This window comes from Hippocampus guttulatus, chromosome 7 (genome assembly GCF_054856545.1).
Source record: "Hippocampus guttulatus isolate MCC_2025c chromosome 7, RoL_Hgut_1.0, whole genome shotgun sequence".
Classification (NCBI taxonomy): domain Eukaryota; kingdom Metazoa; phylum Chordata; class Actinopteri; order Syngnathiformes; family Syngnathidae; genus Hippocampus; species Hippocampus guttulatus.
The window spans coordinates 19,803,468-19,818,744 of NC_141267.1; the positions used below are offsets into that span (position 1 = coordinate 19,803,468).

The 15,277-nt window shown below is 44.3% G+C and overlaps 1 protein-coding gene across 5 annotated transcripts in view; it reads left to right on the top strand.

The window, feature by feature from the left end:
- tp63 (tumor protein p63) overlaps positions 1–15,277 on the top strand; it is a 56,294-nt gene that overhangs the window by 18,020 nt on the left and 22,997 nt on the right. For 3 of the 5 annotated variants that reach the window (XM_086116622.1, XM_086116621.1, XM_086116623.1), the window contains exons 2-4: positions 568–684; positions 1,446–1,557; positions 11,800–12,057. In XM_086116622.1, coding sequence (XP_085972748.1) covers positions 568–684; positions 1,446–1,557; positions 11,800–12,057 — 487 coding nt within the window. Of the gene's footprint in view, positions 1–567; positions 685–1,445; positions 1,558–6,108; positions 6,360–11,799; positions 12,058–15,277 lie in introns of those variants that run through there. The other 2 variants (XM_086116624.1, XM_086116626.1) reach the window with 1 other exon arrangement.

A 15,277-nucleotide genomic window follows, 5' to 3' on the forward strand; every position in this document is an offset into this window, starting at 1 on the left:
TTTTCATTTGTGTAGCATTCAAATTTGGTTTTCATTCAGAAGATGTATCGAATCCAAGCCAATCGTTCCACTTAAAATCGTCCTTGAATCGTATCGCGCCCCATCGAGATATGTGTCAAATTGTAATCATGAAAATTTTATGACACAAGACTCCATATTATAGTTGGAGTGTGTGTTTGTTGACACCGTGAGGGGGACTTCCAGTGGCCCTTTAAATAGTTGGCGTTCCTCATTGCCCGTCCAACTGTACTCATAGCACAAGTCGGCGGTCGTGGAGGTATTTGGTGTCTGGTGTGTTTGGTGCTTGTCGGTGGTGGTGGGGGGGGGGGGGGGGGATTCCGTGTGTCTCCGGGGAGGGATGTGAGCGTGCGCCACTTGAGCGTCAACAATGGCGGCGTGAGCTGTGAAGCAGGTGTCACCTTTCAGCTCATTATGTGCGCGGCAAATATTCACAATGGCCGGCCGGCCGGCTGGGTGGCATCCTGGTAGTGCGCTGACGCGGCGGCTTATTGCTCTTTTATTTTGAAATCCGACGCGTCTGACTGAAGTCGTTTGGTGTCTCCGCAGACTCCGAGAGCGAAGGGACAGCCCCTTCCTTGCCGCCTCGTCCCACGGTCAAGTCACCCCCACCGCTGAGATTTTCAACCAGGACGTCTTCAACCAGCTCTTTGACATGCTGGACCAGTAAGTGCGCCCAAAAACAGAATCCGGCAGTTCTTCGTATATTTGCGGTTCACCATTTACAAATTTACTATTTTTTTGAACCTGCTAGCTATTTGCTAAAAAAAACTCTTTGAGTCATCTTTTTTTTTCCCTGAAATGCCACAAGATGGTGCCAATGTCCTGTCTAAATAGGAAAGTAGTACAGTAATCGGTGTCAAAGGTGTATATCAAAGTGATACATTTTGACAGAGAGACATTTATTGTGTGCTGGGGAGGGGCCAAGTTTAGCCTGGGTTGTTGTCAGTTATTGACATTTTGACTGTACTTCAGAAACCAAACAATTTATTTTTTTTTAAAACTGCATTCAATCGCACTTAGTTCACTTATTTTAAAAAGATTTTTAATGTATATTTTATATACAGTAAGTAGTGTTTGAGTACAGTAGAGGAGAATTTTTCTATTTGTTTTTATTTCGTGATTTATTTTCATTTATCTAATTAGTTCATTTATTTTTATTTTATAATTACTCCAAATTGTATGATTTTGCATTTTTTGGTTTTATACGCACATACCGTTTTTATTCTACTGGTCTGTGTGGTGACATCACACACACACAAAATAAAAAAGCCCTCAATTGAACTTTCCCGTCTGTAAATCTTGACATATTTTCATGAATTTTTGCCTGAAAGTGACCAGTTTGTCCTGCGTCGACGTAAATACCGCAAGCTTTAAACGGCTTTGTCATCTGAATGTTTTCCACTTCTTTTCCCTTTGTGCATTAGCTCCTCAATACATTCAATATTTGGCGAGAGTCCGCCTCACGTCTCGGCGGGGAACACCATCCAGATCAGCATGGACTGCATCACCATGCGCGAACCTGACGACGCGCTAGCGGTGAGTAATTTGGCTTTGTTTTCACTCATACACACACACTGACTGAATTTTCAAAATGAACGTATTAATGTCCGTTTTTATGAAGTGAAAATTTTGCCCAGCACCAATAAATTCCAAAATGCACCTTCTTATATCCGGCTTCCAGGAAGTAAAATTAACATCGCGATATTCTCATTTAATTTGGATCAATCAAGTCTGATGAGGTTTCCTCATTTCGCCGTAAAACTTTGCGATTTCCGATGACGTGTTTCATGATTGGTGGCCATGACATGGAAAAAAAAAGCTGCAGGTGACTTTCGCTTTAAGTGGGCGGACGGGACTTCCAGGGGTTGCGGTCATCAAGTCGTTCGACATTCTCCTCGCTAACAATGGAATTTCCCCGGGACGGACTTTGATGCAGAGCAGCCTCGCGAGTTGCGTTATCAGCAGATGTTGTCTGGGAGGGCTCGCTGATATGATCTCACAGTGCACTCTGACCCCTTCTGACCCCCTCGGGGTGACGGAGGTGTTGGCAGTGGGTTTAGAACTTTATATTTGGGTTCCTCTGACTTTTTTGGTGGGTCTTCATCATAGAAAATTGCCTTTGCGGGCTGAATTTTCCAAATTGCAAAATTTATTAACATTTTCTGTTGATAGCGAGTCATCAATTTATAAGATAAGATAAGATAAGATAAGATAAGATATCCTTTATTAGTCCCACACTGGGGAAATTTACAGCCTCCAGCAGCAAGAATGTAGGCAGAAAGAAGAAGAAAAAAATGTTGTCATCCTCAGCCCAGTTGCCATGACGAAAACCCAAATCCTCTGCAATTTAGCCTCGCTCATCTGTCTAGTGTACATGGTTCACCTTTATTAATAATGGGGCAAAATATCAGGGAGGAGTTATTTGTTGAGTAAAATGGCCAAATTAAATCCAAAAATGGCCAATATTACCTCAAACTCATTTTTGGGGTTGCGTCTTCTCACGGAGGGCTGTTACGACAGTGAAACTAAATCAATGTTGATATATTCTTCCTTGTACACATCAAATTGATAGATTATCAGTTTTGAAATCAGTCCAACCAACGATAATAGTTTGTTCAATTATTGTTTGAGTGAGTGGCAACAAAATAGGGTTACAGGGTAACAAAATGATTGCAAAATCTCAACGTTTTTTATGGTCGTGACACTCAGGAAATACTCAGGGTTACCGAAAAAAAGGTAACCCTCATTTTTGGAAAGCCTGCAAGGAAGGCTGCAGGCTGGGAAATGTCGCAAATATAAATTTGCTCAGTGGAGCTGAGTGATGTTACCTCCCCCAAGGAAAGGCTACGCTCTCTTGATGAATGATGGCCCTGACCTGTGAACCGCCTCCCCACCATCCCCACCTCCCACCACCGCCACTTCCAAAATGGAATATATACTTACTGTCATTTGAAAGTAATGTTCTGTTGTAATGTTGCTGATTGAAAAGTCTTCCACTACGACTTGCGTTGCTTTTAATGATAACAGCCAACTTGTTCAGTAGAAATCAAAAGAACCACCGCCGTGGTGTCTCGGGATACAAGTTTTACTTCATTCTGTGACCACGCTCGTATGTTGAAAAACTCGCCAAAAAATAAGCAAAAATGTCAGCAATATTTATGTATTTTTGACTTTATAAATTTGAACTTTAATGTGCCGTAATAGCATAATTAATTACAGTGTAACATTTTTGTTTTGTTTCATATCTGTGGACATTGCGCTGCTCCTTCTGGCGTGTGTACTTTGGCCACCTGGGGGCAGTGTAATACAGACATAGTGACAGCCACTTCTCAGTAAGATGCAGCAATGTAGCCATTCTATGCAGAGGATGAAGAATATTTCCCTGTATTTGGATATTATCTGTCTGCATGTGTTGCTCTGCCATTTGTGTCGAAATATCCGTCCCTCCCGCCACCTACCCGCCCCCCCTCCAGTCTCCTTGAGGTGTGCCTCTGTTGAGTCATTAAATGTCAGCTTGGTGTTTAGTACCCCGGAGGAGCTTATTTGTATGGTGGAGGGTTTTATGTTTAATCTGAAATTCCTCTTCCCCCCCTCCCCCTCCACCCCACACTTGTAGCTGCGGGGCAACAATTTAACACAAGTCCCGTCTCTCATCGATCAGTGCGGATGTCTCCCCCCACCCATGTAAAAGTGTAGTGGTGGAGGTTAGGGTAATGCAAACAGAGGGTAGAATAACAGTGAGGAATGTAGTGGGAGAAGAAACGTTATATCCTGCCCCACAAACAGCTGATTTTACACATTGATAACACGAGGATCAGCTGTGTGTTGAGTCAAGGGGCTATCGGGGTGCAGGGATGGGCGGGGGGAAGGGTTAGGTGGCGACAGCGCACCTTTTCAGAGGTGGAAGAGTGGCACGGTCGTTACTCGGGAGCAGGGGGGGGGGCGGCGGAGATCACGTTACGTCTTTGCGTTAGTGCTTCCCGTCTGTTCCTGGAGTCGACGCTGGTAAAAGTCAATCAATATTTTGTTCCTTTGCTAAGGATGGCAGCAATCGTATCGAGTCAATGCGCAAATGCTGTAAGCTGCTGGCGCGCTGCGCTGTTTAACGTTGCGTCTGAAGATAAATACATTATTGTCGGTTTGGGAGGGAAGGGAGCTACTTTAAAAGTTAGTGTAACAACCTCATGTCATGGACGGTGATGTTCCTGCTACTGAGCCCTACCTGTTGCTAATCAAAACAGTACGGACCGGGGTAGGAAACTGTTTATCACAGTGGCAGTTTAGCACGAAAGTTGATATTAAATTATGCTGTCGGGCTATGAGGCGTTCCGATAGTTTTGTGAAAATGTGAATCACCCACAAAAAGTGTTCACCAGTCGGGCGATCGCTCGCTATGCTGATGTTCGCCTTGGATATTTTCGAAGGATTGTTAAAAGCCGACAAAAGCAAACGTCCTTGGATAAGTTCTTTACAAAACGCCAGGCAAAAAACACTTCTGAGAGAGAACAAGAGAGCAAAAAAAAAAATGATGAGGACGCAGTTAAAAGTTCAATGACCATCATTTTTATTCTTGACTCTATTCTTTGTATTTTACATTTTGCACAACTCTCATTTATTGCGCAATAATCTAATTGTAACATGCATTTGTTACATGTTTTGATGCAATTTTGTGCTCGATAAAACATTTATGTCTGCATTTTGGGGGGGGGGGATTGGAACGGAATAGGGCATTTACATGCAAAACGCGTCTCTAGTTACAAACCTTTCTAGTTAAGAAAGTTCTTCTAGAACCAATTAATTTTGTAAGTGGAGGTACCACTTTATGTGTGTGTGTGTGTGCATAATAAAGGTCCACGTGCACCCAGTATGAGGAAGCATAGCCTGTTGCCCTTTGGTCAGAATAAATTCTCGAAGGACTTGAGCGGTGAGCGCTTCCAGTTCGTCAGTGTCTCCAATCAGCAGCCCCACCCTGAGTTACATAGCCTGGGGCGGGGGCCCACAGCAGTGGGGGGGGGGGGGGGGGGGGGGGTCAACGCATCAACACTTTAAAGTCTCCGGCAGCCTTGTGAGGGGGATCATTAGCCCACCTAAACAAACTTCTAATCATGTTAAAACAACACTCTGAGGCATTTGCGCAGTGGAAGGGGAACCTCAGAGTCAGTTGGGATGAAGCGTTGGAACATTACGCGAGTGGAGATGGAAATACTGCGAGTGAGGGAAAACAATGCACACATCCTAATTGGCGTGAATCCTTTTTCGAAATTAGAGGAGATCCTGTTGTATCGTAGTTGAATTGCATCATATCGTAATTAGATACGATTGCGTAAATCGTATCGTAATTGGAGTGAAATGTGTCCTAACCGGAGTGAATCGTATCATATCGTAAGTCTTATGATGTTGCGTAGTTACTCATTTATTATTTTATTTCTTCGTATTAAATATTACTTTGCGTGAATCACATTGCGATTGCCGAATCGCATCGGAATTGAAGTGAATCGCATGGGGAGTATCGTAGCTTTCGACATACGGCGCACTGCCGACTTGACTCGTGAGCGTGTCGTAGCATCAAGCGAGCCGCTCCTTCCCACAACACTTCGACAGCAGTTGTTTGTGATGATACAATGGAGTACAAAGCATCGACGTTGTTGGGGTTAAGGGGGAAGGGTTTTTTTGGGGGCAGGGGGGGGCGTTGGGGTTAATTATTGTTACTCTTGGTATGCTAACGAAGCTGACCGCCGCAACTCTCACTCTCTCCACAGACCCTCGTTCGTAATGGACTTTCTTTCGCGGTAGTTGTTTTGTCGCTCATATTTTGTGCTAGCCGTTTGCTTTATTGGCATAGCGGTTTGTTCGCACTTTTGTAAAATGTCAAGTAAAAACTTGAATCGGATGTTATGCTCTAAAGTTTCCAGTTTTCTCTCTCTCCCTCCCATTGGGACAAAAGTACTCGAGGTGTTTTTTTGGGGGGGGAGAAAGCGGCAGCCTCTTCGATCCCAGGATGGGCGTGGACTCAGGTAGCTCCCAGGTAGATCTTCCAACCCCGCCCGCCCACTACCGACTTCACAGTATATAAGAGCCCTCCCATGGATTCTGTCTGGAGCTTCTTCTTCTTTTTCTCCTCGCCCCTCCACGTTGCTAACTAAGCATCCCGTCTTACCCCCACCCCCGTCACCCCGAACCACCACCGCAACCGATTCAGCGTCATTTGCGCTCCGTGTCAAGTAAAGATTTTTCAGGGGGAAATCCTGGAGCCGGTGGAGCAAACAGCAGCCGCCCTGCTCAATCTCAGCGCCAACATGTTGTACCTGGAGACGGGCACCAGTACGCCCTACAGCGAGGTAAGCGTTCAGGTTCACGGGCCTCAAATTGGCAGGATCCCTCCACCCCCCCCCCCATGCCCCCCCCTCACCCAAAAGAGTAGCCCAAATCTTGGATTAATTGGGATTTCATTTGATTGAATTGGATTTGCTGCATCGGAATGTTGTGATGCGTGGAATGTAAACACCAGGATGCGCGGGCAAAACGGCGCGCGTTTAGATTTTGCAAGCGTCAACTGTCTTTGCGAACGTTTTTTTTTCTTTTGGTACTTCTGGAAGAGGAATATTCGATTTTTTTCTGAAAAATTTGAAACAATTGTCAGTCATTCACTACATTTTTCACTTTTTTTTCGTACTTGCGGAAGAACAATATTTGGGGGGGGGTCCTGAAAAATCTCATGGCAATTGTTGATTTATTCAAAAAGAAATGCAAAAACATAATGATATTGGATATAAACTTCTACTCATTTCTTCATCATTATGTCATTTTTTTGTAAATCCAAAATATTTACAAAATTTTGTCTTTCCCATTTGATTATTTTTTTTTTTGCATCTGTCAAACTTAACTGTAGCTTTTGTACATAAACTGGACTATTTTTGCTTCTTTTTAATGGCTATATTGAGAATTTGTAAAGATCCCTTCCAAGGCAGTGCTCGGATGTTTTTTTTGTTTCAATTCAGAGCTTCTGGGGTGTTTTTCCTTTCCAGTTTTCCATTTAAGGAGCTTTTTTTTTTTTGCCGAAATTGATTCAAAGGCCTTCCTTGGCTGTATATTGTATTCGTGCTGACACTGAAACGTATGCCATTTTGATTTCTTTGAGCAACGTGAATCATATTTAGAATCTATGTTGTTGTTGGCGGGGGGGGGGGGGGTGTTTGTAGCTTCTTTCGCATTCTGTGCAACTGTCCCCTTGCGCATCAACTAAAATTAAATGTCATTTCTGTCATTTGGATTTCAAAACGCATCTTGTTTGTAGTTTGATGTTTATTTTTGCGTTACTAGCTTCCTTCCTTGTATGGTGGAAATGTCATTTCTTGTCATTTTGATTTTTTTTCACAACATGACCACGCCTTGGTAAACAAAAACGACAATTGTGTTTTTCATTCGATTTTTATTTCCGCATTAGCAGCTTGTGTTGAATTCACGGCCTGAGCTTGTGTTTGTAATCTGCAACTGCATGTCTTGTCGATTTCTTCTGGCTTCTGACGCATGTGGGTGAACCACACCTAGAAAAACACAGTCTGCGTCAACATTTAATTGAGGGCTTTTTTTTTTTTTTGACGGTCTTTGATGTTTCCCGGCGCTTCCGCATATGTGAAAAGTTGTGATTTATTTGATGCATTTAGGTGAAGCGCACCTGGCTGCGCGCTTTGGTGGTACAAAAGTGAAAATGAGTTGCTGACTTTGGAAAAGCAATCGAGGGTTTCTTGGCTCTGAAAGTCAAATGCTGTGATTGATGTCAATGTGAGTCGCCGTTGTGATTTTGACAGTCAGTTGAGGTGCTTTGAAAGCATTTCCCAGTCTTTTTTGTTGGGGTTTTTTTTTTCCTTTGGTGCAAGCGTGAGGCCTGGGTCACCGGGGTTAGGATGACAACACAGTCAATTGTTTGTGGTGTGCGACTTGCATTCCGTTGCACTTTTCCCAGAGGCGGAAGTGGGAAATGTCCACCTCGATAGTTTTCCGTAATGTTATCAATGCAGACAGCTAGTTGTGGATATGTGTCATCATAAAAATGATTATGTCATCGTATTTAAAAAATATATATATATTATTTATTATGAAAATTGTGTGTTTTATTAGATTCAAAGCATTTTCTATTTCGAAAATATAAAAATGCAACCGTTTGTTTAGATTTGATTACGTATGCTCAATTATGTATTTGATTTACTTTTTTACATCCTTGAAATACGCATCGTGGATATCAAGATTTCATTTAGCTTTTATTTTAATACGTTTATTTTGAATAAATATGCATTTTGCTAATATTGCTAGGTTGATAGCATAGTCGCCGAAGTCATATGTTTCGGGAGACACGTGTTCACCAGCAAAACTTTTCATGTTATTTTCTTTCTGTGACTAACCATATGGAGTCACAACTCAAATTTAAAGGTCTTGGCAAGCTACGTTATTACTTTGCCAATAGGGCCCTACTGTATATCGTTAAGCTAGTTAGCGCAGTTGCCAAAGTCATAGTTGAATGTTTTCAGAATTAAAAAAAAAAAAATTTTTTTTTGCAAGTACATTGTATTTTTTTGTGGATTTGGTTATAGTAAGTTAAAAATAACATAACCAATTACACTTTTATATATTTATTGATGTCTTTGGTACGTGGGTGTGTGCGGTGGCCCTCTCAGATTGCAGGTAGCGTTTAGCAGGTGTGTGGGGTCACTGTCTTTCAACCTGTTGTTAAGCAAAGCGGGCGGTGTGGGGTGGGGGTCTTTAAGTGGTGTCCGGCTCAGTCCCACCGCAGAGCCGAGGGGGATCGTGTTGCAAAGCCCCCCGCCCCCAAAGCTCCACAGCCCCCACGAGCCCCCTTAGAAGCGGACAATGCGTCCGTCCGGGGCTGGTAATTGCTGTGATGGTGTGTTGATGTTGATACAATCACCTGCTGCCATAGGTGCGGAGAGACCACCACCTTTACCAACCCCCCCTCAAAAACCACCCACCTCCACCCAGACACACCTTCTTTAATGACCCCACCTCCCATAACCCCTCCAGCCACTCTGGTCACTCATGCTAACCCCTCCCTCGGGCCGAGTCGGCTTGAATGCCTGACGGATTCCGAAAGTGTGGTGCCCGCAAACTCGGAAGGGTGTGAATTATCAACAATCGTGCCCAAAGATGTACCCACTAGCTGTAGCTTTCTGTAGGCATAAAAAGCAGGATTACAGAGGCTGACATTTCTTTCAAATTTACACAGTGAAACAAAAGAGTGCGCACATGAGTTAAAACAATTGTGTTTACGGCAATGCCCCATGTGTCTGTAAACAATTGCATGTTTGCACCTATTCTCTCGAACGCTTTCAACAATATGTAGCGAGGAGGAGCCTTGTGGTTAATATAAGTCGCTGTGTTGGTCAGAAAAGCTTGTGCCCTGCATTCTCTTTCCTCTCTGCATGTTCTCCCCCCAGTCAGCCTCAAAGAGGCTTCAAGCAGACTTGGTGACATTTTTTTTTGTGTGTGGGGGGGCTGAAAGGCTGCTGAGTCTGTCAAGGATCTTGATCTACGTTCCCAAAGTCCTGGGAATGTTCCGGAGGCACTTATTAAATGGCCATTATGGCAGAGTCACATCAAGGAGAATTCAGTTGTTTTGTTTTGTTTTTTAATCGAAGGCGTCATCCTGATTTCCAGTCAATTAAACAGCAAATCCTTGATGACCGGGTGTTTATTCCCAAGCGGCTGGAATTCCGATGCCTTTGTTTTTCTTCCCACTGATATTTGATCATTATCGCCTGTCGCTTCGGCGTCATCGTAGCGCGCCCCTACCAGCACACACCCCCACCGCCGCGACTCGAAGAGGCGGTGATGTCATTCGTTCGGGGAAAAGACGGAATTGTGTAAGAATGATTTCTGGCTTTTATGAGTACTTTTGTGGTGATAAAAGTCAACCCAACAATTTCACACCTTTGGTTGTCGTATCAGGAGCCCCTTTTTTGTCTCTTTTCCCCTTTTTTCCATCTTTTGAAGCCTCCCTGGCAATTTTTCTCCCGTGATGTGGCATGAGAAGTTTATACTGCCCGTGCAATTTTTTTGTCTCGTTTCCCCAAGTCGCTGTTCTTTATAAACGACACCAACACAAAATTCAAGGTGGAACAAAGTCAACACCTGCATGGCCTGCACTATTGTGTCCCCCAGACCCTTTTGAACGGTGCTCTTTCCGGAGCTTAGCGGTGCCTCGTTGGGCTTTTGACCCGCATCCCGCCCGCACTCGGATGACCCCGTTGCGGTGGCGGCGGCGCGTGCGTTTCCTCATGTGTGTTGATGTGCGCGTGTGTCAAAGCAGCGTTTCATAAGGGTGCGTTAACACCTGGCCAGCCGGGGGGAGGGGGGGGGGAGTGGAAGAGGCAGCTGTGGTCATTCCGGGAGGGGCTGGAAATAAATCCACGACAGATTGATGGCCGTCCCGGAATGCGGTGCTTATAAACGGAACGGCATGGCTGCGTTTGAAGACGGCTATGTTTTGGATCTTTTATCTCCTGGAAAGTGAGGATGTCTTTTTTTGAGCGGCGTTAGCCATTAGCGCCCAACTGTGCTTAGCACCATTGAGCTTTGATCTCTTCGCAGGTTTTTCAGGAGTCGGGACCAGACTGTGGGGTATTTTTAAGTGCTCAGGTGTCACATAATCCCTCGCTGCTCTGCATGAAATACAAAATACAGGATATAAAGATCAAGGTTGATTTATAGATACTTTTAGGTAATGACATGTGGCAATTAGACTAACAAGAAGCATAAAATGCCAACCCGAATATTTGAACCTTCTCCCCGTGTCAAATCCAAATTTGAGCAGATTTAAGCAATTAATATTCAACAATAATAAATCGCATACAGCGACGCACCACCTATTTGTGGTTAGCTATTCACAAATTTATTCTGTGGATGCTTCCAAATCCATTGGGCAGTAGGAAAGTAGTAGTTGATGTTTAAGAAATATATTGAAGCGATGCTTCTCGACCGTTCTAAGATTGATGTGTGACGGAGAAGAGTTACAGTAAATTTAACCCGGGGTGTTTTTTGAACTCAAAGCATCTGGGAGAGATTTTGGGTCAAGTTGAAAATCTCATTCATTGCAGGGAATATTCAAAAAGTGGAACTGATACTGAATATGGATTCATTCAAATTCCAACAGTACCTAATTTCCAAAATAAAAATTGGGGGTTCTTTCTTAAGTAATATTCTTGAGATATTGTCTTTTTTTTGGGGGGTTGTTTTTTAGCTATAAGCTGTAAGCATCAACAAAAATAAAGAAAAAATGAATAAAACCAAAATCATGAATCTCACGACCAAACCTGGAAAACGGCTCCGTGAACATCCTGCGCATGCCGCAATACATGATCGGTTTTGTGGTTTCCTTTCTGCTTGCTGTCTTTGAGCAAAATTTAAATGCATGTGTATCTTTGATTTATACAATTACAATACGATGCACATAAACAGTTCAGTCCTGTTCACGCTAGTTTGGTCTCCTCGCTCGGCGTGCAGCTGGCAGTTTAACACTTTCTGGGACAGCGGTTACTACAGTGGACAGCATTTGATGCTCACGGCTTGACACGGTTGAAATTCCTCCTGATCACTATCTTAACAAGCCAAGCTTACTCAATTTAGCCAGCAAAATCGCCATTGTGGTTCTGACGTCACTTTATCCCATAATCACTCCTGTTTCCGGTGAAGAAAATAAAGTTTGATGCCATGCGGAGCTTAAATTTAAACATGAAAACCCTTTTCTGCCCCCCCCCCCCCCCGCAGTCTCAGTACACCAACCTGGGCCTGTTGAACAGCATGGAGCAGAACATCCAGAACGGAGGCTCCACGTCCACCAGCCCGTACAACACGGAGCACGCCCAGAACGGCGTCACGGCGCCGTCGCCCTACGCCCAGCCCAGCTCCACCTTTGACGCCCTGTCGCCGTCGCCCGCCATTCCGTCCAACACCGACTACGCCGGCCCGCACACCTTCGACGTGTCCTTCCAGCAGTCCAGCACGGCCAAGTCGGCAACCTGGACGGTAAGGCAGCCCCTCTACCACTACTCGTCTGCTGTTTGCATTGTGTAGCCTGTTTCATACAAAGAATCAATCAGCAATCAAATCATTAAGATGACGTCGCTGCTTGTCTGTCATCTGACTTTCAACACAATAATTGTGCTGAGAGTGTGTTGCGGGCATATACAGACTTAATCGTCATTTGCAGCTTTCATTGTGTAGCCACACAGAGAGACAATCAGCAGTGGCATTATGAGATGATGTCCTCACTTTTCTGATAATTGCTTTTCACGTAACGGCGTGAGGAGTGAGTGCCAGGTCAACTATTTATTTCATCTAGTGTTTTCATTGTGTGGCCTGTTTCACACAGAGAGCCCATCAGCAATCAGCTAATTCACTATTGTGACCACTTGTCTATCACTTTCAACACAATGAGGCAAAAAGTGGCAGGAATATGCAGACGGTATGCTCGTCTGCTATTTTCATTGTGTAGCCTCTTTTGCGCAGAGCCACTCAGCAATCAGAAAATTAGATCACGCTTGTCTCACAGCTGCTTTCAACACAACAGCGAGAAGTGGCCGGCAAGTATCCAGATGACGCTCTGTGTATCTGTCATTTTCATTCGGTAGCCTCCTTCAGCACAATCGCTGCAACAGAACACTTCCACACGCCGTAACCCAATCAGATTTTTGCGTACAGTAATAAGTTCAGTGGTTATTGGACTGTCAGGTATAAACTGATGCTGCACATTTTCATTGTGTAGCCTTGTTCACACTGGATCCGACATTCTCAAAATAAGCTGACATAATTGTTTGTCCAAAAGTTGCTCTCAGCATATCAGGATGGGAGAAGTGTCGGGTAAACACCGCTCCGTATATCTGTCATATTCATTGTGTAGCCTCTTTCACGTAGCAACATAACACAATCAAATCATTAAATGGCATCAGTAAATGTCAGAAAGTTACTTCCACACAACAGGTCTGTAAAAGAAAATGGCAGGGTGACACTATACGAATGCTGCTCTGGGTACCCGTCACCGGTTTTCATTGTGTAGCCTACACCATAGCTAAATCAGAACACTTTCACACAGCAACACTGTATCCCACAGCCTGATTATGTTATGACAACAGGGTGGGAGAAGTGTGTGCCGGGCATATACAGACGCCGCTTTGCATACCAGTTCGCCATTTTTCATTATGTAGCCCCTTTCACACAATAGTTATATCAGAACACTTTCACACAGCAACACCAAAATCGGATCATTTGATGATATCAGAGGAGGGGGAGGAAAAACAATTTTAAAAGAACCCGGTCACCATGTAGCAGATGTGGCGGGTAATGACAGAGCGGTCGCCTGGTGTCACGTGGCCACACCTGGATGGCCACTGACCTCTGTCATCACACCACCATAAACTTTACCCTGCTGTCAGCACTGTGAACACCTTAAATTGTTGTTACTTCCCCCGAGGTTCTGTTTTCATCACTCTTGTAGAATGAGAGCCGTAACAGAAGCTGTGAATTTAACACCTGACATTTACTTCTCTCGCCTGTTGCGTCGAAAGCAATTGTCAAGATCCTGCCATAGTTTAGTTTTGTGTTCATGGGGTCGAGTTGGGAAAAATCTTCTGTTGTGGCTTTGATGCCGCTTCATTGATACAATCGTTCATTTTGTGAAGCATATGAGTTGGCAGAAAGTGATGTCATGACTTGTAAACAGCTGGAGAGTCATGTGACATGACAACATACAACATGGGCAGTAAAGTGTTTGCGCAATGCCGCCCGAAGAGCGCTGGAAACGGTGACGAGGCGACACCGGCCATATTCCCGCACACCGTTTTGTTCTGCGAACGCCACACCCCGCACAACCAAACTGGGAGCGGTGAATGTTTGCAGTTGATATGTTTCCATCATAGTGTCTGGGGGGGGGGGGGCATTTACTCACCTGCAAAGATTGCCAGAAATCTATTGATGGTATGGAATTTTTTTTTTTTTAAATAGTCATTATTATGTCAAGTTATAACCAAAATGTTGAATATTGACTCGTATATCTTAGATTTGTACTTTCATGCACTCCCAAAGACATATTTAGATGTCTTTTCAGACTGCACACATTCAATCCCAGGGACTCCCCCCCCCCCCCCCCCCCCCCCAAGTGTGAGGGTAAAGGATTTCTTAAAAATGGGTCTGAAAATCGCCGGCACAAAAACACAATTTTTTATAGCCTGTGTTCATATGATAATATATCATAATTATTATTCAATGTATTTCCAATCCTCCATGTATTTTCTGAAGACTTACTACTTTTAATTTCTAAATCAGACCTACCCAAATCAAAAATGTCTACGCTTTCTTTGATCTTTTTTGCCCCGCCCCCCAAATAAATAAAAACTAATGTCGTCTTTAATTTTTATCATGGCGATGAGGATGAAAGAATACTTTCTTTTTATTTATTTATTTATTTTTACTGTTCAAAACTCAAATTGACCAAAAACCATAAACAAACACTCAATCTCAAAAAAATCACACAAAGCTCCGCCAACGTCGGCCTCCTTTTGAAGCAGCCCCGGGGGCCGAACAGGATCATCAGCGATTCCCTTTTTTTTGACGACTCCTCTCACGGAGACACACCTAATCCTCGCCCCATCGCTTCACCTCTTCCTGTCTGGGTAAAACGAGGGTGACACACAACACCTCCAGTCCACCTCTTCCCAGAAAGCCTTCTTCCCCCACCCTCTTTCCTCTTCCTCCATCACTGATCTCCCAGCTCTGAATCCATGGCGCATCGCCAAAGCTTATCTCCCCCCCCCCGACAATTGTCCATTGAGAAGATTGCCCGGTCGGTGTCTTTAGGGGGTCGCCGGGATTACAGTAATGGATGGAGGGCCCTAGCGTGGATAAGACTTGTGTCAATACTCCCTTTTCCAGTCAATTGCGCCGCAGGAGGAAGAGGAGGAGGAGGAAGGGTTTGTCTCAAAGAGAAAAGTGTTCCAGCGAAAGGCGGCAAGACGCAGCTTGTCCCGGGAACATCTGCGGGCCCGTCCCACGCCTCACGAGATGGGGCCGAGACTTGTTTGTGTCAGGGAGCGTGTCGACACTCGCCCCTGGAAGCTACTGAAGGTGCAGCCAGAGGAGGAGGCGGACAAGGGTGGATGATTCATTTTTTTTTTTTTTTTTTTACGATTTGGGCTCGCGTTATGGAATAGTTCATACATAGCGATAATGGAAACTGCAAAAGTGGAGAACA